The sequence below is a fragment of the Cavia porcellus genome, unplaced genomic scaffold, assembly GCF_034190915.1.
Source record: "Cavia porcellus strain 051 isolate PalLab524CR breed Dunkin Hartley unplaced genomic scaffold, mCavPor4.1 scaffold_18, whole genome shotgun sequence".
In the NCBI taxonomy this organism is placed as follows: domain Eukaryota; kingdom Metazoa; phylum Chordata; class Mammalia; order Rodentia; family Caviidae; genus Cavia; species Cavia porcellus.
In genome coordinates, this window is record NW_026947501.1 from 23,135,945 (window position 1) to 23,159,975 (window position 24,031).

Here is a 24,031-nt window from a genome sequence, read left to right on the forward strand (position 1 = left end):
CTGCAGCTTTCTCCTCTGAGCAAATTCTTTCACTTTTGCAGTTTTCAGGCTGGGAAGGGTTGGCACCCAATGCTTCCTGGGATGCCCCAGGGCCATCTCTCTTATCTCTGTTTCTCCTCAGCAAAGTCTCAACCCCTCTTTACAATCCACAGCCTTCCTGGAATTTTCCTTCTGGCCAAATTCACAGAGTTGTAAATTATCCTGCTGGGCTCTTTGCTCTTGATTTGCAACATAAAGCTGGCTAAAATAGCCATGCCACAGCCTCAACATTCAACTGCCTTGTAATCTCCTTTTCCAGATCAATCAGTCCATTGCCCTTTGTCTCAGTCTCAGGCAAAGTCTCTGGGCATAAGCAAAATGCAGACAAACTTTCTGCCAAGCCATAACATACATCATGGGGAGTCCAACAACCAGTGCATTCCTTTTCAGCAGAAACCTCCCAAGCCTGGTTTTTACCATCAGACTTTCCATCAGCATTGTGGTCTCCTGAGCTCTGACCAGAATCTCCTCTACAGAGCAGCCTAGGCTGCTCCAGCTCTATGCATCCAGGTGACATGTCCAAACCTTTCCAAACTCTGCCCACAAGCCATTTCCAAAGCCTCTGGAAAATCATGGTCAGGTACAGTCACAGCAAACGACCCCAATCCTTGGTACCAAATTCTGCCTTAATTACTTTTTATTCATTACTGAGACAAAATACCTGAAGCCCAAAGTTGAGAAAGGAAAGGTTTATTTCTTACAGCTTTTGGAGGTTTCAGTCCATACTCAGTTGGCTCCAAAGCGGGGTGGCATGGTGGGGCCGCGGTTCATGGCGGCTGCAAACAGCAAGGCAGAAACCAGCAAAAGAGCAAGACACACCTTCTTCCTGCCATTACATTACTTCCTGGCTCCACCTCTAGGCCAGTGTAACATTCATACCCCCAAGCCAGTGCTAGACAATGAGCTAATCACAAATGCACAGTGCAAATGCATGCGGCCTGGGAGCCACTGACATAAACCATGACAATCCTCAAGATAAACCCAGGGACAAACAAGGCTACTAAAACTCTACAAGTGGGGAGTAGGCATAGAATCCGAGGGTCAGGCAGCTTGTTGTTCCTAGACTATGAGGGTCTACTAACCCTGGGCCACCCAGGATCCTCCCACATTCCCTTCCCCTTTCTGCTCCTCTGTTCCAGCCCCGACCCCCACACCTGTCTCCACCCTCACTGCACGTGTAGAGTTCAGGTAACGCAGTCCCAGGGATGATCTCTTCCTCTCCCACGCTATGGCAGACTCTCTCTCAGGAGATCATCCTAGACTGGTCACTTGCACTTTCAAGGTCCCTTGCCAATTTTCTTGTTCTCTCTTCAGTTGACTTTGTGAGACTTTACCGTGGTGGCAGCTTCTTCCTCCCTGCAGCCTCCTTTTTCTCGGATATGTGTGAATGGCAGCAGGGGATTGGGAGGGCAGGGAGCTCCTTCATAGCATCCACCACATGACTACATCCTCCGTACTGGTCTTAGCTCATTTCCATTGTAAGAGCCACCCTACTCCCTCTCACCTCACTACAACGAAAGCAATCAGGAGTGCTTGTCGGTGAGGCTGCAGCACAGGTGTGGTTGGGTGTCGTTAAACACTGAAATGTAAACTGTAAATTTTCTTCCCACCAGGTTAAACATTGCCTGATGGGGAGGTTAATATCGTTTCCATCCCATGCACAGTGGATGAGCAGTCCTGCCACATTATAAACACAGTGAGCCAAGGCAAGGGCTGGCAGAGCCATCAAGGGCTCCTGGGAATCTCTGGTGCATCACCTGTTGAACTCAGAAGGCCCCAGGCTCCTACTGGATTCTAGTCCTTGATTAAGAAAAACAGAATCAAGGTTGTGGCACTGGATTGGAGGAAGAGTCAAGGCAGGAAACATGATGTTGGAAACTTAGGCCGTATAAGAATAATATGATGAGACAGGCATTAAAGCAAAAAAGTTTAGAAATAGCTGTGTAAGTTCCATTGCTTTAAGTGATAAAATGTGAAAATTAGTGATTACCATGAAAACATAGAATGGGGGATTTCTGAACAGTGTGATGGATTTAGTGAGGTCCCAAGAAAATTACATTTATGCTGAAACCTTATAAAGTAAAATGAGGAATTAGCCAGGCCAAGCAGTGGACATGATTTATCAGCATCATCTTTGTGTGGCACAGTGAATTGGGTTTTCTGAAGGTTTCGGAGTCCTAAGATGATAAATACAGGTGGCTGTATCCTCAGTCATAACTTTCAGCTCTCCATATTATATCTGGCTGTAATCTTTTATCTTTAATCTGAATATTTTTGTTCTCTTTAGTTTCTCCTGATCAAATTGTCTTTTTATTGTTGAATCTTCAACAGGTTCCATTTTTTTTTCACAATTTTAAAGCACTAACTTTGTCTACTTTAAAGAGAAAAAACAATGGTACAAAATTTCAAAACAAGATTGTAGGAGAGTAACAATGGTTAGTAGTATATTGCATATTGTTATCTTCAAAACCACTGCTCACATTACAGGATATAGGCATGAAACACCGATCAAACCTGATCAAACCTTTCCTTTAGATGAACTAATAGCAGTTAGTAGAAGTAATAACTTTAATGGCTTCTAAAATGACCCAACATCCCTCACATAGTGATTCCCTACATCCAATCCACGCATTTCTTCCTCTTTTAGTAGAAGAAAGAGCTGCATCATTCTTGATGGTAATCCCCGCAGTGCTGCAATCCTCAGGGCCTCAACCCTTTTCTGGAAACTTTATCTAAGCTCTGCTCAAGTCTGTCTCCTAGATTTTCCCCATGGCTATTCCACCTGGCTCTCAGATTGGCTCATAGTCATATCTAAATACCTCACACGCTAGTAAACAAATAAATACTGTTTTTCTCATTTCCAATTCTTCGTTTTCTTCACTCATTCTGTGGGCATGTTTTACGTACTCAAAACTACGCCCGACAGTGAAGGGCACCTCCATGACTAGGATGTTGGAGGCAGAGCCCCAGCCAGCATACAGGGCAGAATCCTGGGGAAGGACAGTAGCCTTCTGAAATAGGGAGGTGACAGGGAGCAGAGGGGGTTAGAGGATTCACAGGGTAGCAGAAGCAGGTGTGAGAGCTCTGCTGGCTGTGGGGTGAAGGACAGCCCCAGTCAGGGGCCCTAGGCGTGATGAAGACCCAGGCAGGCTGCAACTTAGGGACCTCAGGAGAATGGGACTTCAGGGCCTTGCAAAACGCAGCTCCGCAGATTGCCAGCGGCTGTCTCCTCTCTTTTCAGAACTTCTCACCATGTTTTGACAAAAGCACTTTTCCAAGTCTGGCTTTGCCCAGGAGTATTTTTTAGACAGTGACTCAGCAGGGTAGAATTTTTCAGAATCCCCATGTAAAGAAAATAATCCCAGCCCCAGATTTCCTGCAGGGCAGCACAGCACAGACAGCCTTGTGTGCCAGCTCTGTGTTCTTTGGAGGTAGGAAGTTCACACACACTTTGCAAAGCGGAAGATTTTGGAAGATAGTACCAAGAACTGGCTATCAAACACAAAAACAGAAGTGGAAAAAACGTACACAAAGTTCCAAGAGAGCTTTCCAGGTCTTGTTTCCATCGTCCCACACACCTGCCTTCCCCTCTCCTCTCCAAACCCATCCCTCCATCCCTGCTCTAAGGCCACATCCACCCGTCCTGTTCTGTGATTCCCCATTTCTGAAGCCAAGGGCATGCTCAGACCGTCTGTGCCTCTGGCCACCTCACGGCTGTCCGCGATATCCCAGGGATAAAATGATACTTGTTAAGCAATGTATGACTGCTTATGGTAAAATCTGTTTATTTTCTCTTGCAATACTGCAGATAGATAAAATAGCCCTGACAAGTCAGGCATGAGCGAACTTGTCTTAGTGGGTCACCTATGCAATACTGGGGCTTTCCAGGACAGAGGGTCATTGCCAGTTCTTTTATACTGTTCTCTTAGAGTTTGAAAGCAAAGGCACCCATAGATGAATGGGTTTTGCTGCATTCTTCTGAAACTCTACTTATGGATACTGAAATTTGAATTTCATATTATTTTCATATATCATGAGATCGTTTCCTCCTGAGTCTTCCCCCAACACCTAAAAATGTAAAAATCATTTTCAGAGTGTAGGTTATACAAATGCAGCTGCGGGGCCAGATTTGCCCCTGGCCGTGGTCTGCCAAGCCTTGGTACAGCGGAGAGAATCCTCTGAACACTGTCTCGAATCACCCTCCCCACTCTCTAGTCTGACAGATGTGTTCCCTGCCTAGGGCTGCTGTTCCTCTCACTTTCTGGATCACGACTGAGGTGCTACCTCATCTGAGGAGCCACCAAGGCTGAACTCCGGCTCCCCTGACCCTTTACACTCTCATTCATCATGTCCTTCCTGAGTCCAGATATTTTCTGACCCTCACACTTTCTGTATCATGGTACTATCCACACACTGTTATAAGGACTGGTGACACTGGGATCCCTCCTTCCCCTCCAGCTTTGTGGCCCGAGGAGGCCAGGGTCCTCTGGATTTATTAGTGAATCCCAGTGCTTGATAAGTTTAAAACAACAAAACAAAACTGAAGCTATTTTAGGGCTTATTGATTGAATGAATTATTGAGGAAATATATGAATGAATCCTCAAAGTATTTGCAGCACCGTGGGAGATTAAGTAGATCAGTGGACCAAGAATATAAAGAAGTTGGCACATGAAAACTCAGAAACTAGTTAGGTGATACTGTGGGGTACTAAATGACCCGAAGAAAGAAGAAAACAGTGAAGATAAAATAAAGAAGGTTTAATGAAAAAAATGGGCTTTGAACTTCCCGTGGAGGCAGAGGGATGAAATAAGTAAAGGAAAAGGTGTTCAGGGTGGTTATTCTAGAGTGAAGGATTTAGCCAGAGTGTTTAGGTCTGATCTTCTCTCCCACCCTCTGCTCCTGTGCAGTTCTACCTCTGGGGCTCATGGGTTTACCGAGTGATGGAGGGGTGAGAGGAGATCTGGGGTTTGCCCATCAAAAGGCATTGCTTATTTTCTTCCAGAGACACAGATGTGCACACCGTGGCCTCCCTGTTAAAGCTCTACCTCCGAGACCTCCCAGAGCCTGTGGTTCCCTGGAGCCAGTACGAAGGGTTCCTGCTTTGTGGGCAGCTCATGAATGCAGATGAGGCAAAGGTTGGTGTCTCCTTGGTTAGTTGTCTCACTTTACAATACAATGATGGGTTTCCTAAACAGTCTTGTGGTAAGGGACAGCGGGGCAGGGTCCTCCACACTCTTTGTGAAGTACTTTGTCAAGCTGGGACTTTCTCAGCCATAGAGGGAAGATAATACCCATCATAGTGATTTCATGGGATCTTGTAATCTAATAAGCAAATGGATCCCAATCAGATGTCTCAGAATCACTTACAATGAGAATTTCAGGATACTTCTAAGGAGTATCCTGTGAACATCCCGAGACGTGGTGGATGGAACACTAGGACAGCTAACCAAGCAAGCTGGAAGGCAGATGTGGGGTGGAGCTGTTCGAGCTCTGTGACAGCTAGGAGATGACAAGTGGATCATTCAAAGAGTACGTTTGCTAGTGTGAAGAAGGACAAGGAGGCTTCTTTTGATCTTTTCAGCCACAGCTGCCCGTCGGCTCTGTAACCATCATCTACTGTAGCATGCCTGTGAGGGTGTACAAGCCCACCCGCAGGATTGCTGACCCTACATAAATTATTTCCAGAGATGCCAGACAGACAACATCATACACTAGATTCATATTAATAAACCACTGGGCCAAAAGAACCAACCAAAGAATCTGATAAAAGCCAACTAACAGCAATAAAACTGTCATTGTTTTTAGCCAACATATTTAATACCAAATGGCTCTTGAATATATTTGTGCTGTACTATTAATATGGGGAGTCTAGCTCTCCCTTTTAGGAGACTTACAGTAAAAATTCTCTCTGGCAAAGCAGCTCATAAAAACACTACGATGACCGGGATTTAACTTAGATTTTTTTCATTAAGCAAATTACATAGCTTTTATGAGATTCAGTTTATTCCCTTTGACCCATTAGAACTTTCTAGATGATGGAACTGTTATGTATCTGCACTGTCCAATATACTAACCATTAGCTACATGTATCTATTAGGCACTCAAAATATGGCTAGTGTACATGGGGAATCAAATTCTTAATTTTAGTTTATTTAAATTTAAATGCCTACAATTAGCAAGAAGTTCCTGTGAACATCACAAATTTAGGCAATTTTGATAATAACTATACCCAAGATTGTTTGAGGATCAAGGGAAGTAATACAAGCGAGTGATTTTTTTTTTAATGTTGGTTTAGGGTGAGGGTTAAACTCTGCTCTACTTCAGAATTTGTTATGCAGTCTGCTTAACAGAATATATCTCTTAACATGAATAAAGGATGACTGCCTTAACCCTGTGAAAACACAAATGTGAGCGTTTCCATCTTGACTGAAGTGGGAAACCATAATTTTAGTAAATTCTGTGCAAAAAAAGGACTGTTTTACTTTTTCAAAATCAGGCAAGAAAAAAACGATAATGACATAGCCATCGTCCTGTGTTTATGATAGCAGTTTTCCAAACAAAAATGGAAAAGTATTAGATCGTATGATCAGATGTAAGTTTTTCAATCATAATTTATGAATTTGGGGGAGAGACAGAGAAGAGGATGGAAAAACAATTAACTTACGTTGGGATATCAGTTCAGCTTTATGAAAGTAATAAAATGTTACGAAATAAACTTTGAATTTTGGCTGACAAGACAGCCATTTAAGTGGCATCTGAGTTGCCTCTCAGTCCTGGGGAGAGTGAAGGGGTCACTTAGTCCTGACATGACTCACCCCTAAGTTTCCCCACATTAGAACCTTTTCTCCCAAATGCTTGCAATCTTGGCATGCTTGAGAGTTTCTATGTCTAGAACAAACCTGGCAGGAGAAAGGGACCATGATCTTTCTCACTGATGAAAATATAGCAGAGGTGATCGCTGAGAGAGGTGAGTAGATAGCAAAGCAATCACTCAGCTCAGCTAAAGAAGAGTGATCTCATGAGGAGCAGGCACTCCGGACTGAAGGGCTTGTACCATGGCACTGTATGAGGGCCGTTCAGGGTGCTTTCTCCAAGTCGGTAATGAAGGGTTCCCAGGCCTGAGAAGGACCAAGGCCCTTACATGAACTGTGCACCACCACAAGAAGAGTCATAACTGTGAATGAAAACAGCAAAGCACTCCCTCTCTCCCCTCTTGCTAGCAAACACGTTCTTTGAGTGACACGCCCGACATCCATCACCACCACAGAGCTGGAAAAACCCAACCTCACACCTTCCCGGCAGTCTTGTGACTTAATCAGGTATCAGCAGGACCACAATGTTGTTGTTTTTTTTAATTTAAAGAGAAAAAAGAAAGGACATTAAAAAAACTAAGCAGTAAAAGGGTACAAGTAATATAGAATATCAAGAAAAAAATATATACAATAAGAAATCACTAGTTAATAGGTCACATATTGTCTTCTTAGAAACAGTTGTCCAAATTATAAAATTAAAGCATATAAAGTAGACATTCATTCAGTGAGATTGCAGACAGTTCCGTTCAATGATCCAGCAAAAGCTCAGTAATATGGTTTTCCATCCTACACGCTCAAACATACATGCAGTTATATCCCTTAGACCACCTTCCTTTCCTCTCTTTTTTACAATGACAATTACACTTTTTGGGTTTTATTACTCACACAGTTCTTATTACTTTTTTTGAAGAGAATAAAACCAAACATGACTAAGCAAAACAGAGTCAGTTAGAACAAAAGGATGGGCATAGTACATGATGCAAAAATAGAATACCAGGTGATCAAAAGTGGTTACCATTGTGCCTCTTGCTATTTTTAAATTGAGTTGCCTATATCATGAGGTACAATAGAATTGATCACAACAGTACAGAACAAGACATTTGAAAGTCTTCACACAAGTGTCTCCCCTGCTTCACAGCTTTAGAAGTGATTCTGAGAATCTGATTGTGGCCCAGTTCTTTCTTTGGTGGATCATTACATCTCAGGCATCCATTAAGCAAATAACTAGTGTGAGTGTGAGTTGTCAAATAGTCAATGCCTGTAGTAATGAAGATGATCAGGGTGAGATGGGGTGACATAATTACAGCCAAATATAAAAATTACACTCAAACTATGGCCTTCTTCTACATTATTGCTTGAAACTTTCTGAGGATTTGTAGAGTTCCTGATCCGGCCTGCAGATCAACAAGTTCAGAGCTCCTGGAGGGGAAACGGGGATTAAATAAAAGACATGGGGGAGACAAAAAGAGACGAAGGCAAGTTGATGTTAACCCAATCAAGCCTCCGGTTTATTGAGAAAATAATCACACCTTTTATAGGCTAAGGGCGGGAGCTGGGACAGGAAGAGGTTAAACAGATGAATACAACAGGGTTACCATCACATCCGGATAAGTGACGTAAGCAGAAGAGGATTATGGTTAATGTAGTCAGACGCAGTGCCCATAGGAGAGAGAGAGAGAGACATCTAGGCAGCAATGCCTGTCACTCGGCTCCCTACATCTCCTCCCTTTTTATATTATTTAATTAAGAGTATGGCAGGCCCTGTGAGGACAGCGTCTGTCTTAGGTCAAGGACCTCATTGTATGAACCCAACCAGGCCTTACCCGTCATGGGCTTGCAGAACAGCAGTTGGTCCTGTGCCTGTCTTAGGTGGCCGTTGGAATTAACATGTATGTCCTAGTTGCCCGTCTCTGACTGCCTGTCCATTGCCCCAGGGCAGTCAGGCCGCATCATCATATGGGCCACTCGTGGGAATTTCTTCCCTGTAGGTTTGTTGATCTGTCATCTCTAGCTGATGGTAGTGTACCTGAATGGGCTTTGCCATAAATGTGTCTATCCGGTTATTAATGAACATCATAATCCTCTGAAAAATACAAGACTCACAGAAATGAGAAACAATAGGTCAGCTAGGGGACCCAAAAGTGGGACTAGGTAAGGGAAAAACTCCCCCCCCCAAAATCAAGGAGAAGGGGTTGACAGCCATTTGTTGGTGTCTCTGTATGAAGTCATTTTCTTGTGTTTTAGAGCATGTCTTGTATAACACTGGATGCAGTCTATTTGGCTGGCGTATGGTCCTCCAGACCGAGAAGAGCCTCTTCCACAGTCATGGGGTTTTGTGTATGGCTGTCAGCAGTTGTAGTCTGTTTGGCAGGGGTCAAAATCCACCATGGGTGTGGTGTGGCTCAAGAAGGCTGGTTAAGCAGCATAAGGCTCCAGGGAGATGTGTCACCTGTAAGAGAACACAGGGGATTGTGCCTCAGGAAATAACATTATTTCTGGGCGTTACATGGGGTTTTTGAAGAACTGTCTACTTGTTTTACGAGGCGTTCAGGTAGCCATCTAGCTTCTCTATCTTGTTGAGAGTAAACACACACTGAACCTCGTCCCCAGATAAGGACTGGATCAGGGCCATTTCACACATTGGTTAGTGGGTCTCTCCATAAAACAGATGTAAACCGTGTTTGAGTCGGAGTATGTTAAAACCGAGATGCTGCGGAGCAGCCTGAAGCATCCAGGGTCAGAAAATTTAAAATAAAAAGAGCATGTGAAAGGACATTTCTAGGGGACCCCTGGGTGGGGTACCATGTCTCCCTTTTTATTTTATCTATGGTGAATTTAAGAGAACGATGCGCACGTTCAACAATGCCTTGTCCCTGAGGATTATAAGGTATACCTGTAGTGTGGAGGATATTAAGGCTTTTACAAAATTGAGCAAAGGAGGTGCTGGTATAGCCAGGGCCATTATCGGTCTTGAGCTGTTGAGGACATCCCAGAACTGAGAAGGCTGACAGCATATGGGCTATAATGTGTTTAGCAGCTTCTCCAGTCTGGAGAGTGACAAAAATGAAGCCACTATAAGTGTCAATAATGACATGTACATATTTTAGATTGCCAAACTTATTGAAATGGGTAACATCCATTTGCCATAAGGCATTAGGAATTAAACCTCTAGGGTTGACTCCTAGGTGTTGAACAGGTGAGTGGATAGCACAAGATGGGCAATTTTTTACAATTTGTCTGGCTTGTTCACGGGTAATTTTGTAGAGAAGGCGGAGGGTGTGAGCATTGAGGTGATGTAGCTGGTGGGCTTGTTGGGCCTCAGACACCTTGGAGTCCTGAGCCATAAAAACCTGTGTTCGTACAGCAACATCAGCCAAATGATTTTCTTGGGCAAGAGGCCCTGGGAGGTTGGAATGAGCTCGCAGATGACCGATAAAGAACTTATGACGGCAAAGCCGTATGAAGCATTGTAATTGTTTGAACAGATTTGTAGCTGGGGAAGCATGACATATAATAGCAACAGTCTCTAATAATGGAACAGACTGAGCAAGGTAAGCACTGTCAGTATACAAATTAAATGGTTGGTCAGAGTAAGCAGCAAAAGCTGCAAGAATAGCTTCTAACTCTGCTAATTGTGTAGAGGAAGTATCTGCCTGGAGGGTAGAAACATTGTCTTGAGATACATAAGCAGCTCTTCCAGAGGATGAGCCATCAGTGAATAAAACCAGGGCACCCGGAAGGGGTTGTGAAGCTGTGACTTTAGGGAATATAAATGAGTGACGATTAGCAAAGTCAACTAGCTTATTTGGAGGGTAATGATTGTCAATAGTCCCTGAATAGGAAGCTAAGGCAATAGGCCACACTTCAGTACTCTGAAGTAGCCAATCTATTTGGTCTTTTGTAAAAGGTTGAATGATAATGTCTGGTTCTTTGTCAAAGTAACATTTTTCCTGTTTTCTACCCTGGATTATTAGGTCTGAGACAGCTTGGAAATAAGGCAAAAGTGTTCTTTTTGGAGAGACTGGTAAATGGACCCACATGAGGGGAGCTTGTTGCCAGAACACTGCTGTAGGGCAAAGCTTTGTATTAAAAATGAGAAACTGTAAAGGCTCATTGTAGTCCATAAAGGAAACAGTTTGTTGAGCAATAGCCTCTTCTACTTTACTGAGCGCTCTCCTGGCATCAGGTGTAAGCTCTCGGGGGGAAGTTGGATCTATGTCTCCCCGAAGCAGTGCATAAAGGGGCTGTAAATCATGTTTAGTTAGTTTTAAAAATGGTATGAGCCAATTAATATCTCCCAATAGTTTTTGGAAGTCATGAAGTGTTCTGAGGCCATCAAGCCTCAGTTGGGGCCTTACAGAGAGTATTTGAGTGCCACATAATTGAAAACCCAAGTAAGTATATGGATCAGTAAGCTGTACTTTATCAGGGGCTATTTGAAGTCCAGCCTCTTGTAAGGCAACCTGTAAGTCCTGGTAGCACCTTAGGGTTTGGTTTTGATCATCTCCTGTCAAGAAGATATCGTCCATGTAATGAATAATATAGATATGTGGCCAATGATCTCTGACTGACTGTATTGCAGTGGCTACAAAAGACTGGCATAGTGTTGGGGAGTTGGCCATACCTTGTGGCAAAACCCTCCATTGAAATCTCTGCATAGGGGCTTTAAAATTAATTGATGGGAGACTGAAGGCAAAACGCTTTTGGTCCTTTGGATGTAAAGGAATAGAGAAAAAGCAATCTTTAAGATCTATGACAATTTTAAAAAATCCTAAAGGAATGGCACTGGGTGAGGGGAGGCCTGGCTGTAGGGGCCCCATTAAGACCATTGTCTTATTTATCGCCCTAAGGTCTTGTAGCAGCCTCCACTTTTCTGACCTTTTCCGGATAACAAAGATAGGTGTGTTTCAAGGGGAATTACTAGGAACAATGTGGCCTGCATCTAACTGGTCCTGCACCAGCTGTTGTGCGGTTGCAAGCTTTTCAGAGTTAAGGTTGTTTTTAAAGGCTTATATGAATCCCCAGTTGGCCATGGAGGCACAAGGAGTTGCGCAAGGCAGCCTCACCTAGTGTAACTGTCTCCTCAACCTGAGGGTCTGCATGCCTCTGGGCAAGCAGCTCAGAAATTAAATTCCAATATGTAAAGGTGGTCACAGGAACCTTTTTTGGACCGAAAACTCTATAATAATCTTTTAAAACATCTCTTACTGTATTCCACCTCTTGGTATCTATAGAACCCTCTAGGGGGAACCAAGGGCAAACCTTATGAATAAACTGAAAATACTGTAATAATTCTTTTTTTTTTTCAACCCTTATCTCTCTTGTCTTTAATGCCTTTATAAGGCCTCCGACGAACACTTTGTGTTCGCTCAATACTTGACCCATGTCGGGAAAGGGAAATGGGGTTGTCGTTCACTCACCGTGACTCGGGCAGGACGTCGGGTAGTCGTCTGCGCAGGTCTCGGCACTTGATTTAATGTCCTGTTGCTTTAAGCTTTAATCCTTGATTCAGTTTACTCATTCCTCGGCCGAGGTCTCTGGTTCAATTTGCTTTCACTTTCGGTTTAAGCCGGCTGTCTCTCGAACGGCTCCCTCGTTAACTTCTCCGTGCCAGGGGCCCCACGTTGGGCGCCACTTGATCCGGCCTGCAGATCAACAAGTTCAGAGCTCCTGGAGGGGAAACGGGGATTAAATAAAAGACATGGGGGAGACAAAAAGAGACGAAGGCAAGTTGATGTTAACCCAATCAAGCCTCCGGTTTATTGAGAAAATAATCACACCTTTTATAGGCTAAGGGCGGGAGCTGGGACAGGAAGAGGTTAAACAGATGAATACAACAGGGTTACCATCACATCCGGATAAGTGACGTAAGCAGAAGAGGATTATGGTTAATGTAGTCAGACGCAGTGCCCATAGGAGAGAGAGAGAGAGACATCTAGGCAGCAATGCCTGTCACTCGGCTCCCTACAAGTTCCAAGTAATCCTTTAAACTACTTGCAAAACCCTAAGATCTAAGATCGGGAGTGATTGCTCAAGTGGTGTTTCGGTGCAGGTACATCAGTGATGTTGCCAGCGCCCTGCTGGTCAGTGGGAAGCCTGGCTGACGTGTTAAAATGTTTTTCCTAGGCTCAGCAGGAGTTGATGAAACAGCTCTCCCTCCTTCCTCGGAACAACTACAGCCTCCTGAGCTACATCTGCCGGTGAGCTCCTGATATCAGCTCTACACTTTTGAGCCACATCAGAAAGCAGCTCCTGCTTAGAAGAGGAGGAACTCGGGGGAGTCAGCTGTGTTCACACAGCAGAAGGGTGGGGAGAGACAAAGAGAAAGAATGAGACAGAGAGAGAGAGAGAGAGAGACAGACAGACAGAGGCAGAGAGACAGAGAGAGACACAGAGAAGAGAGAGATGCATGTTCCCACAAGATAATGTCCAAGACCCCTAAAACTACAAAATAAGCATGGTCCTACATCTGCTGGGCCACTGCCCAGAGTCCTGGCCGTGGAGCAGAGCCCTGAACCCTTACGTTTCTAGCATTGTCTCTAGCTTCCTGACTCTGGACCACAGTTTAATGACCCAGAGACATTCATTCTGGGGCACCCCTCTGCTGTCCTTCAGTCCTTTCTAGGGACCCGCCAGCTGCTGTTTCTAGTTTGTGGATAGATCCAGATCTGCTGGGTCAGAAACTTGAATCTCTGTTACACACCGACCTTAATTTTGACTTTTATATTTTCACAATGTAGCTTCCATATTATACGAGCGATAGTTTCTTGCTTTAGAACAAAATAAGATACAGTGACCTGTAAATAAGAAATAAAAATTACTCACAACTCCTTGTCAAACAATACCTGGGCTTATATCTTTCCAAGTGTTTCTTGATATTTTTATAGCTAATTGAAATTTTACTATACATATTATATTTACCCAGATACACATATGGTTTTATCTCACTTTTTTTGGCTTGCAATTATAATGTGCTTCTCTTATGTTGTAAAGGAGTTAGAGGAAGGCAGATCGTTCCAAGTTCAAGACCAGACTGGGCTAGGAAGGAAGCCCAAGGCCCGCCTGAACCAAATAGGGAGACCCTGTCTCAAAAAAAGACAAAAAACTAAGAATTAAAAAGCTGGAGCCTGTCACCCACTTGTGCGATTCTCCTCCCCAGGTCCCACCCTTTCCCTGGCAGCTTGGGCACATTGTCCCTCATGGTTTCTCCTTCCGTAAGGATCCTAGATCCTTCAGGTCAAAGCTCAACTCTTGTGAGAAGAACAAAGCAGTTTTATTCCTGACATAAGAGGAAAGAGTTGGCATCCTACCAGGGCCTCACTGGTACCTTGAAGTACCTTTCTTGGCAACTTGCTGATTTCTACTATGGGATTTCTTGGCTGCCTGCAGGTTTCTGCATGAAATCCAGCTGAACTGTGCTGTGAACAAGATGAGTGTGGACAACCTGGCTACAGTCATTGGTGTGAATCTCATCAAGTCAAAGGTGGAGGACCCCGCTGTGATCATGAGAGGTACATAAGGCTGGTCCTGCAACAAAGGCATGCATGCAGTAAGGGACAGTAACACTGTTACTAATGTTTGTGTCCTGATCTGCAGTTTACAAAGCATGTTCAACTGATTATCATATCTGAATTATATTAAAAGTGCTATGAGGTAGGCAGAGCTAGAATTTGATCAATTTTCCAGATCACAAGAGAGAGGAAAAGAGGTCAGGAATATTCTCAATAGTTATTCAGTACAATAGGCTACCATGAAAAGAATGTTTCCTAGTTTTCTATTACTTTTCTATACCCTTAGCCAGACAAAGAAAACAAGGTTTCATTTTATAATCTATCTCATTAAAAGGCTGCTGGAGTGCTGGGGTCAGAAAGTTCTGAGGGTGTTCGCTCAATAAGCAAAAGTCTTGGCATTGAGTACTGACATCTACTGTGTGTGAGGAGGCAGAATATGCGTGACTCATGTTTGCCATGTGTCCAGTGAGAAATCAGATGCCATGCTGAGGGCCACAGCCCAGAAGAAAGATGCTTTCCTTTTCCCTCCTGTTATATGGCCTGCTTTTCTGATTAAGTGACCTTGTGCAATGTAGGCTGAAAAGATCTTTAAAAAGTCTCCTCTTTGGCTGTATTCTCACATTTTCTTCTATTCCATCGTTTTCACCATAATCTCCCATTCAAAGGACTTTAAAAAGGACCTGTGAGGAGCAAAATGAGCTTCTGAGCCACATTTGGATATGTAGTGTTGGTAGGAAATTTTGAGGGCTTCCTGCCCTCTGTCCCACGGTCCAGCGCTGTGACCCTCTTTATTTTCCCAGGGACTCCTCAGATCCAAAGAGTGATGACCATGATGATCAGAGATCATGAAGTCCTCTTCCCCAAGTCCAAGGATATACCCTTATCACCTCCTGCCCAGAAAAATGACCCCAAGAAACCTCCAGTGCCCCGAAGCTCTGTGGGCTGGGATGCCACTGAAGACCCCTCCATTTCTAAGACAGACAACTTCAGTAATGTGGTAAGACACAGTCTGCTTTCCGCCTCCTTTGACTCTTCCTTTGTGCCAAAGCATGTCATGTAAGAGCTGCTCTGGGGTGAGTTTGGGGCTGTCTACAGCTGGTGCAGACCACGTGAGCATCTTGAAATCCTTGCCTCTTTCGAGGCCCATTCTCTGTCAGTGTCTTGGGGGTGGGTTGTAACTGTGCACCTGTGTCCCAATGGGTGGGCAATGGATCCTCTAGGAAACCTCTCTGAAAGAGAGACCTTTTCAAATACCGAATGTCCAGGCCAATTAAAGGGAAAAAAATAGGCACCATATTGTAAATGTTTTAGTGAGATTTGTTGAAAAGTCTGTGTGAAAGTCCAGAGAGAACTGGTTTCCTGCTAACTCTGAAACGTGATTCCTCGCTCAGAGCGTGTGCTATTTCGTGTAATATTTCTCATTCCCTGATAAGCCTGCTCACAGTGTCACCCCCCTCATTTGTACTGAGCGGTTGAAACTCACGTTCTCAGCATCCCAAAACTCTGCAGATTCCACGACGTGGACTATTTGGGGGCATTAATTTGTAAAGGTCAAATATTTTTATGTGTTTATAGAAACAAATATTTTTAAAAAGAACATATGAACTTTATATGCAGCTTTCTTTATGTGTGGCCAAGTAATGAATTTAAGACTTCTGATTGGCCACATAATTTAAATTACCTATAATACTATTAACCCTGCAGTTAAAAAATAAAAATAGTAATTCTGGTGATTGTGTTCTTTCTTAGATGAGGTTTGTCTGGAAATAAGCATCTTGTGACCATCTTAAAAATAAATTAAAATTCAAAATGCTTATTTTATGTAATAAAACCATCTCAGCAGTCCCTGAGCAGAGCCATTACTATGCTCATTTACAAGGTTTTCAGAATTCTCCATTTGCTATGGGCAGCCACTGGGCCAAGACATTTAAATATATCACCTTTGGAGTCTTCTCCATAACTCTGCAGGGCGGAAGTTATCATGTGCGTCCTTTAAGTGAGAAACTGAGGCCACAGAGGTTGACCAGCTCGCCCAAGGTAGACGCTCCAGTGTGTCTCAGGGTTGGACTCAGTGTAGTTCCTGCTTCATTCTCGGGTGCTTTTGAATCCAGAGTGAGGTGCAGGCGAACATCTAGAAGGCACAAAAAGCTTGAACTCTCATGTTCCTGTTTTTTGTGCTTTGAGTCCCCTCTCCCCCTTCTTCTCCCAGTCCATCTCCTTCTTCCCCTCTCTCATTTAAAAATTTATGATATATGCACATGATTCGAAAAGTTAAAAGGATAAAAAAGTTATACATGGAGAAGTCCTGCTCCCTCCCCTCTTAGACCCATGCAATTTATGTCTCCCTGCCTTTAATAGTTTCTCTGGTGGTTGTTCCTTTATGTAATTGCAGCATAATACATGAATGTAAATTATTACCTTACTTCCATGTTTACATAAAATATAATTTAATTTCTCTCTCTCTCTACACACACACACACACACACACTACTCTGTGTGTTGAATTTTTTAAGCTAATAGCGTAACCTGGCAACTTTTTCACATCAATACCTGAGCAGTTCTCTCACATAATCTTATGCTTTTAGCAGGTGTATAGTGTTCCATTCTGTGCACATATCATAATATACTGAACAGAACACTTAGGACAGTTATTTTCAGTCTTTTGCACAAAAGCAAGGCAATATTGAATAACTTTGACCATATCTCCTTTTGTACCCAGGCAAGTTTATTTCTGGAATACATTCCCAGAAGTGGAATAGGTGGGTCAGAATGTAAATAGACTTAAATATATGATTTTGACAAAAGATATTAGCATTTGTGCTATTTTATACTTATGCAAGCAATGCTTAAGAACTCTCTTATCTCCCAGGGTTTCAGCAATAGAATATGTTTTCTAATGTGGTGTTATTGAAAGCTGCCCATCTGATAGGCGAGAAGTAACATCGTAGCAATTGTAATTTTTTGCCAGTGTTAACCCTGAGGAAATGCTCTACTATCGAGGTACATCAGCAATCTTTATTAAATTTTATTTTGAGACACAGTCCCACTAAATTGTGCAGGGCAACTTTGAACTTGTGATCTCCTTACTTCAGCCTCTGGGGTAACTGAGATTACTGTACTGGTTAGTAATCTAAATCTTGAGTTTCTCCTATTTTCTTTTTTTTTTTTTTTTTTTTTTTCCTTTTATCCGTACCGGGGATCGAACTCATGACTGCCTGCTTGCAAGGCAGGTGCTTATGCCGCTGAGCTAAATCCCCAGCCCCTTTAAACATATTTTTAATGTGTGCAGACAAGTTGTAATTTTTTAACCTGTATGAACTGTTTAATTTTGTCCATTGACCATATTTACATTGATTGTTGGTCATTTTTTCTCAATTTTTATAAACTTTACATAATCATAGCTAACAGGAGTGTCCCCTTTGTGTATAAAGGAGAATTGCCTATATATACATTGTAAATATTTGTCAGTTTATCTTTTGGTATTTGTATAGTATGTAGTAATTTGCTTCTTCTGTTCATTTTAATTTTGAAGGTCACAGAAATCCACATCAGTTAAATTCTTTGTACTTTTCTTTATGGCTTCTGGACTTTTAGGGATAGTTTAAAAGATCATTCATCCTAAGCTTATAAAAGAATCTTAGTTTAAGATTATTTAGCCACAAACAGGCAATTATTTTGGTCATCACTTTATCTCTACAGCATGAATTAGGTCCTTCACTGCAACACTCTTTTGAAAAATTACCAGGCAGCTAATCGGCCAAGTTAATAAGCTAAGAGATAGTCTTCTAATTCAGTGTCACAGGTGTGCAATCAGGGGAACATTTTCATCCAGGTCTCTAATCCTTCTTTGGGGGGCCTGGCACATAGGTGAGAAAACTCATGTAACAACCATGACTTTTTTTTCTAGACAAGTGACTCCAATGCCACCAGCCCCTCAGGATCACAGCCAAGTGACAGGCCTCAGGATGACAGCAGCAATGCCTCCCGAGAAAAGCCAGGCGATTGGAAGCTGCAGTCTCGAAAAAGGACTCAAACACTCCCTAACCGGAAATGTTTCTTGACATCAGCTTTTCCAAATACCAACAGCAACAGAGTGGAGATCTTTAAAAATGAGTTTTGGTCACCTTCATCAGAGGCTAAGGCCGGGGAAGGGCACAGGAGAACTATGTCTCAAGACTTGCACCATCTTTCTGACTCCCAGAGAACTTCAACCTATGATAATGTCCCTACCCAGCCAGGGTCTCATGGGTGTGAAGGGGGTACCCTCTCTTCCCCTACCTCTGACTCCAAGAGAGATGCTTTTGCAAGCACAGACTCTGAAACGGGGCCTGCAGAAGAGGTACTTGATTCTTTGCAGAAGACGGTCCAGGACCTACGGATGCAAATAGAAACACAGAAGAAAACTTATGAGGAACAGATTAAAAAGTAAGTTACGTACAGAAAACCATGGAGAAGCACTAGGCTTCCATCCTTCGAAGCCATCTGGATTGTTCTCATCTGCTGAAGAGGTCACATTATAGATTTTCTACATAGCAGAAGTAGTAATATATGTGCTGAGTTTTTCTAAGGAAAAGGGTAAATGTGGTGATGGGCTGATGAAGTTAATGAAAACCTAATGCTTTAATAGAATTAGGAAAACTTAAATACCTAGTTTAAGTAGCTAACCTAACAATTTCCTAGTAGTGGTTCTTTATAGATCATCATATTTACTGAATTAAGAGAAAATATTTCACATGAACAGCATTCTTCAATTTCTGCAAATACTTTTTGAGTACCCACTTCCTGCCAGGCTCTCTTTGAGGTTTTGGGGAAGAGCACGGAGCAAGACAGCACCATAAAAACTATATACCTACAGTCCCCTCTTCTACTGGGGGCAACAAATAATAAAACTATGGAATAAAACACATTATGTCAAATGCTGGAAAACGCTTTGGGGAAAACAAATAGGTCAAGAGGTTGGAGAGTACAAACATTTATTAGAAATGTTAGTATTAAATAGAGTGTTTGGGGAAAGCCTCACCAAGAAAGTGGCATCTAAGGAGATGCCTGGAGGAGATGAGGGGATGAGCCAGATGTACAGATGGAGAGAAGTGTGCCAGGAACAGAGAAGCCATGGTGGAGGCTGTGAGAAGTGCAGACTCGGTACACTGGTGCTCAGGAGGAATGGAAGGGCCTGGCTCAGGGGGAGAGCAAGTTGTAGGAGACACAGATACAGGAGGTTTTGCCAGCCCCTGGGAAACCTGACAGTGGTGCAGGCTTCCAACAGATTTGTGCATCATCCAGTCACTGACTTCTCCCTGAGCAAAGCTACAGGCAGACAGCACAATCTAATGCCTAGGCCAAGTGCATAGGAAGTGTTCTCTCGGGTCGATGAAGAATTCTCTTGGAGTCTTTTCATACTGCTGATTGGCCTGGAAATTCTTTTTTATGAGCCATAACCTCATTCTATGTTAGCTCACATGAACATTAGTCATAAGATTGGCAAATGTGCACTAATGGGTTTTCATATTTATGGTCACTTCTTTATCCATTAGGATACGGGAAGAAAGAAAGCTATGGGCCCTCATCCATGTACCCTGCATGGAGCTGTCTATATAGAAGCAAAATGTAATGCTTTTAGCTAAGAATCTGAAATTTATCCCTTGTAGGATTATAAGCCACCAATTGGTCATTGCCAGTTGACATCTTGGCAGTGACCAAAGCAGCCCAGAGAAGGCTGATTGTGCTGTGTACCGGTCAGCTTTGTTGGACAAACTACCTGACATCTACAGTTTATAGGGGGAGAGGTTTAATTTGGCTCTTAGGTTCAGAAGTTTTAGTCTGTGCTTGGATGGCACAGAAACAACATGGCAGAAAGATGTGGTGGAGCAAAATTGTTAAATTCTTGGCAGCTGGAAAGCAAGGCATAGGAACATGCCAGAGAGGAAAGAGCCAGGGACTGTATGGAATACCCCAACTCACACCTCCATAACCCATCCAGACACAACCAAAGTGTGCTTCACTAATCCCCTGAGCAGCTTTGAAGACAATCAAGTTGACAATGCAGTTTAACTACACACACTTTAGTATGGGTGTCACTGGTAGAGACCCAGCTGCCACAGCAGTGGCTGATCCTTCTAAATAAAACAGAGTCCTGTGAGTCCACCTACCAAGGGACTGCCATCCATAGCAGGGAGAGAATGATGAACTGCTGGAAGGAGCTAAACTTTGTGCTTTGGACACATCTAATGGAACCCCTACAGTAAGCCTGTGAAACAGGAGAAGAAATGGGAGCTCAGGAAATATGCCAGCAGCTCATATGACTGATCACTGGTGGAGTGGGATTGCAGGCCAGGCTCCTGAGCCTGCTCAGATTCTACCTGTCCACTAGAATCAGTGGTCAGGAGTACAGTGTCTCACTTGGACTTTCTCTAAGTTATAGGCTACGGAGAACTTTGAGAAGAAAATGAAATTTGTAAGGAAAGGGTCAAAATGAATGAGACCAATTTCTCTGTAAGACAGTAAAGGCAGAGGTAGGCAAGATTCTGAAGGACTGTGACGTGCAGAATGGGCCAAGGTCTGTTAAAAATGGGATGAATACACCCATCCCTAAGGCTTGATAGTCTGAGAAGACGCACTTGGGACTATATTAAGATTTTGTTGAGTTGCAATAAAAATCCTGGGACGCAAGAAAACCTATAGATCTTTGGCTTGGAGCTGACAGGAGAGTGGCCTGGAGGCCACACTGCTCTTTTGCTCCTCCAAATCTTGATCCCAAGGAGATTTTAATAAAGAAAGGTTCTGATTCATGCTTTGGAACAGGGTGAGGAGGCATCATAGGCCCAGGAATGTTGGGCACACAGAATACACACTGGGCCAGAAGCCAGAGACTAGGTGCCATAGAGTGGCATCTGCATATTAGAGCAAACTCTTCTTTCAAAGATTTTGCTATCTGGTTGAGGATATAAAACGTATAAAAAATATGAGAGACAGTATCACAAGTGATATCACAAGATGGTGTTGAATGACAAAGAAAGGGCTCAGTCATACTCCGTACTGGAGTTTCTTGGAAGGCACAGGAGAAAAACATAAATGAGAAGCGTGGGAGGGACTTCACTGGTGAGTTTTGCAAAGGAGAAGGAATAGTGGTGTTCTGAGTGAGGGAATGTGATTTAAAGAGTTTAACATTAATGCCCTACTCTTTCATTCTTTTCTTTCCTTCCTCACAGTCTTGAGAAGGAAAATTATGACGTCTGGGCTAAAGTGGTAAAGCTCAACGAAGAGTTAGAGAAGGAAAAGAAGAAATTTGCAGCTCTGGAAATTAGCCTTCGCAATGTGGAGCGCTCCCGGGAGGACGTGGAGAGGAGGAACAGGGTTTTGGAAGAAGAAGTCAAGGAGTTTGTTAAATCCATGAAGGAGCCCAAGACTGATCCTTGAGGGTCCTGCAAGGACCACAAGGATGACCCAACAGAAGTTTGACTCTGCTCCTATTCTCAGTGGTGCATAACAGCTGGAGAGGTAATTTAACTCCCTCAGAGGGAAAGGACATTGTAGGGAAATGTTACTTTGCCCAGTAAGTTAATCAGTGGAGCTCGCAGATGGATGAGAATGAGGAGGGACACGTGTGGACACCTGTGACCACTTGTTGTTGAACTTGAAGGGATTGTATTATTCCTTTGTGGCCTCGGGAAGAGTGAATGAAACCTTCCATGGTGGATAACTAGTTCCAACAGAGCTGCACGAGACAGTGATATCTCAGGACCCACATGGAAAGCTGGCCCTAATCTCAAACTGGGAAGAGACATTAGTTGTTTGTTTCTGCGTGAAATAGCTCACCCAGTCAGATGGCTTCAAAATATCTCTGGGGCACGGGCAGAAAATGGTATTCAGCTCTTCAGAGCTCCTCATGGAGGACTGTGTGATTGGGAGGCTGCTCCTGCTGCGGTGGGAACCCCATTCTGCTCCAGGGGTTCTCAGACCCAAGGTTAGATTAAAACAAATCAAGCAATAAACTATATTTATAAATGCAAAATTGAAGACAAAATTGTATTCAAATAAAGTAACTTTAAAAACAAAAAAGAAAGAGCAAGGCTGTTGCTAGTGCACACAACACCTTTGTAAGAATTAGTAAATGACACCCTTTTCTCTGAGGAGATGTACCTCTCTTGGGGGCCCATGGTTTGCTGATCAGAACAAACACTCTTTTGCCTTTCAAATGGCCTCAACTGTGTGTGGAGGCCCAAGACGAATGCCTTCCTGCTCCGATGTGACCTTAGACACTTGTGATTTTATTTAGTAAAAGTTATGAGAATAATATTTTTTCCACTTGCAAAGTGCAAGTGATTCTACCTTGTAAAGCTACACTGGGCACTGGACAACATCTGGGAGATGAATTTTCCAGCAGATGGTCAGTGTGCAGAAGATGTGGTGGCAGGGTAAAGGGGCGATTTGGGACATTATTAGGAATATAAATAAAATATTTGATTTCCTCAGATCTTCTTGTTCTTTAATTAGACACCTATTTTTTCTTTTCTTTTTCTTTTTTTTTTCTTTCACTCTCTCTCTCTCTTTTTTTTTTTTTTTTGAGACAGATTTTACTGTGTAGTTCAGACTGGCTTTGAACTCACTTGCCCAAACTCACCACTCATGGTGATCTTCCGGCTTCCGCCTCCTGGATGGTGGGATTACAGAGGTGCATCACCACTTCTGGCTTATTGGATACCACCGTACTCAGTGCCTCAAAAACATAAGCTTAAGATACATGACAGGGTAGCTCTAGGCCTTGCCTGAGCTGAGGTCCAGTTTCTGGAAGTTGGTACTGAAGACGTCAGGTGCTCTGTTGGACCCCGAAATTCTCAGCTTTATTTCCAAAACCGTTGCGTGGACAAGACTGCACTAAATCTGCCTCTCGTCTCCTTTCGTCTTCTGCTCTGCCCACTCAGGTGCCAAGGCCTCCAGCGTGCACGCCCATTTTCCTGCTGCACGTCTTTCTTTCCCCGCACTGTCTGGAAATGGCGCATATCAGGACTCATCTCTCTGAGGTTTGAGACAGACCTGGTGCTGTCCAGTAACTTCGTGCTTGGGAATCGTCTGGGGTGATTCCCTCCCAACAGATTTTTTGAGGCCTGAAGAGACCAAGTGTGGCACTGCCACCCAGAGCCGGCTGCATAGGATGTAATAAACATTGTTGGTGTTTTCTTCTTTAACCAGTTTCCTTATGCTCTGTTCAAAAAAGCAAGAAACAGGAAACTGAAGCAGCCACAGGCTCCTGAGAGGGACAGGACAAGGACTGCCACAACAACTGCTGGCTGGCCTCCACAGGCTGGGAACGCGTGTGCATTGACATCGGGTGAACTTTCACATTCCACCACTTCCTGTGCAGATACCAGCAGCGAGCCAGTCACGTGCTTGCTGGGGAGCAGAGAGGACGCTCCTGCAATTAAAGCACGCTCCTTTTGCAAGAATCATATGGAATCCTGCATCCTGCCCCAGGAGGCTGGGCAGAAGGAGGCCTCCAGAACAGAGCTGCAGCTGCATCAGCCCAGGTCGCATTTGGCCAGCAGCAGGACAAACTGGAGCTGCAGGGCTTGTGGCTCAGATTTTCCAGAGTAAATTCAGATAAAGAATGAACAGAACACTCACGAAGCGTGTAACTATTCTATCTTTCCCGATGCTGAAAGTCTGTCCGA

General features: G+C 43.5%; 1 protein-coding gene and 1 long non-coding RNA gene across 2 annotated transcripts in view; one reads left to right on the forward strand and one right to left on the reverse strand.

The window, feature by feature from the left end:
• Window positions 1-22,836, forward strand: part of Arhgap25 (Rho GTPase activating protein 25) — an 85,284-nt gene extending 62,448 nt beyond the window's left edge. The window contains exons 6-11 of the mRNA XM_063229542.1: window positions 5,043-5,175; window positions 12,979-13,052; window positions 14,242-14,363; window positions 15,164-15,360; window positions 18,271-18,788; window positions 21,572-22,836. Coding sequence (XP_063085612.1) covers window positions 5,043-5,175; window positions 12,979-13,052; window positions 14,242-14,363; window positions 15,164-15,360; window positions 18,271-18,788; window positions 21,572-21,779 — 1,252 coding nt within the window. The 3' untranslated portion in view covers window positions 21,780-22,836. The remainder of the gene's footprint in view (window positions 1-5,042; window positions 5,176-12,978; window positions 13,053-14,241; window positions 14,364-15,163; window positions 15,361-18,270; window positions 18,789-21,571) is intronic.
• On the reverse strand, window positions 8,333-12,891 carry LOC134471291 (uncharacterized). The gene is made up of 2 exons (XR_010040592.1): window positions 12,273-12,891; window positions 8,333-9,301 (listed from the first exon to the last, which is right to left on the reverse strand). It is a non-coding gene; the product is annotated as an uncharacterized LOC134471291 (long non-coding RNA).
• Window positions 22,837-24,031: the final 1,195 nt, after the last annotated feature.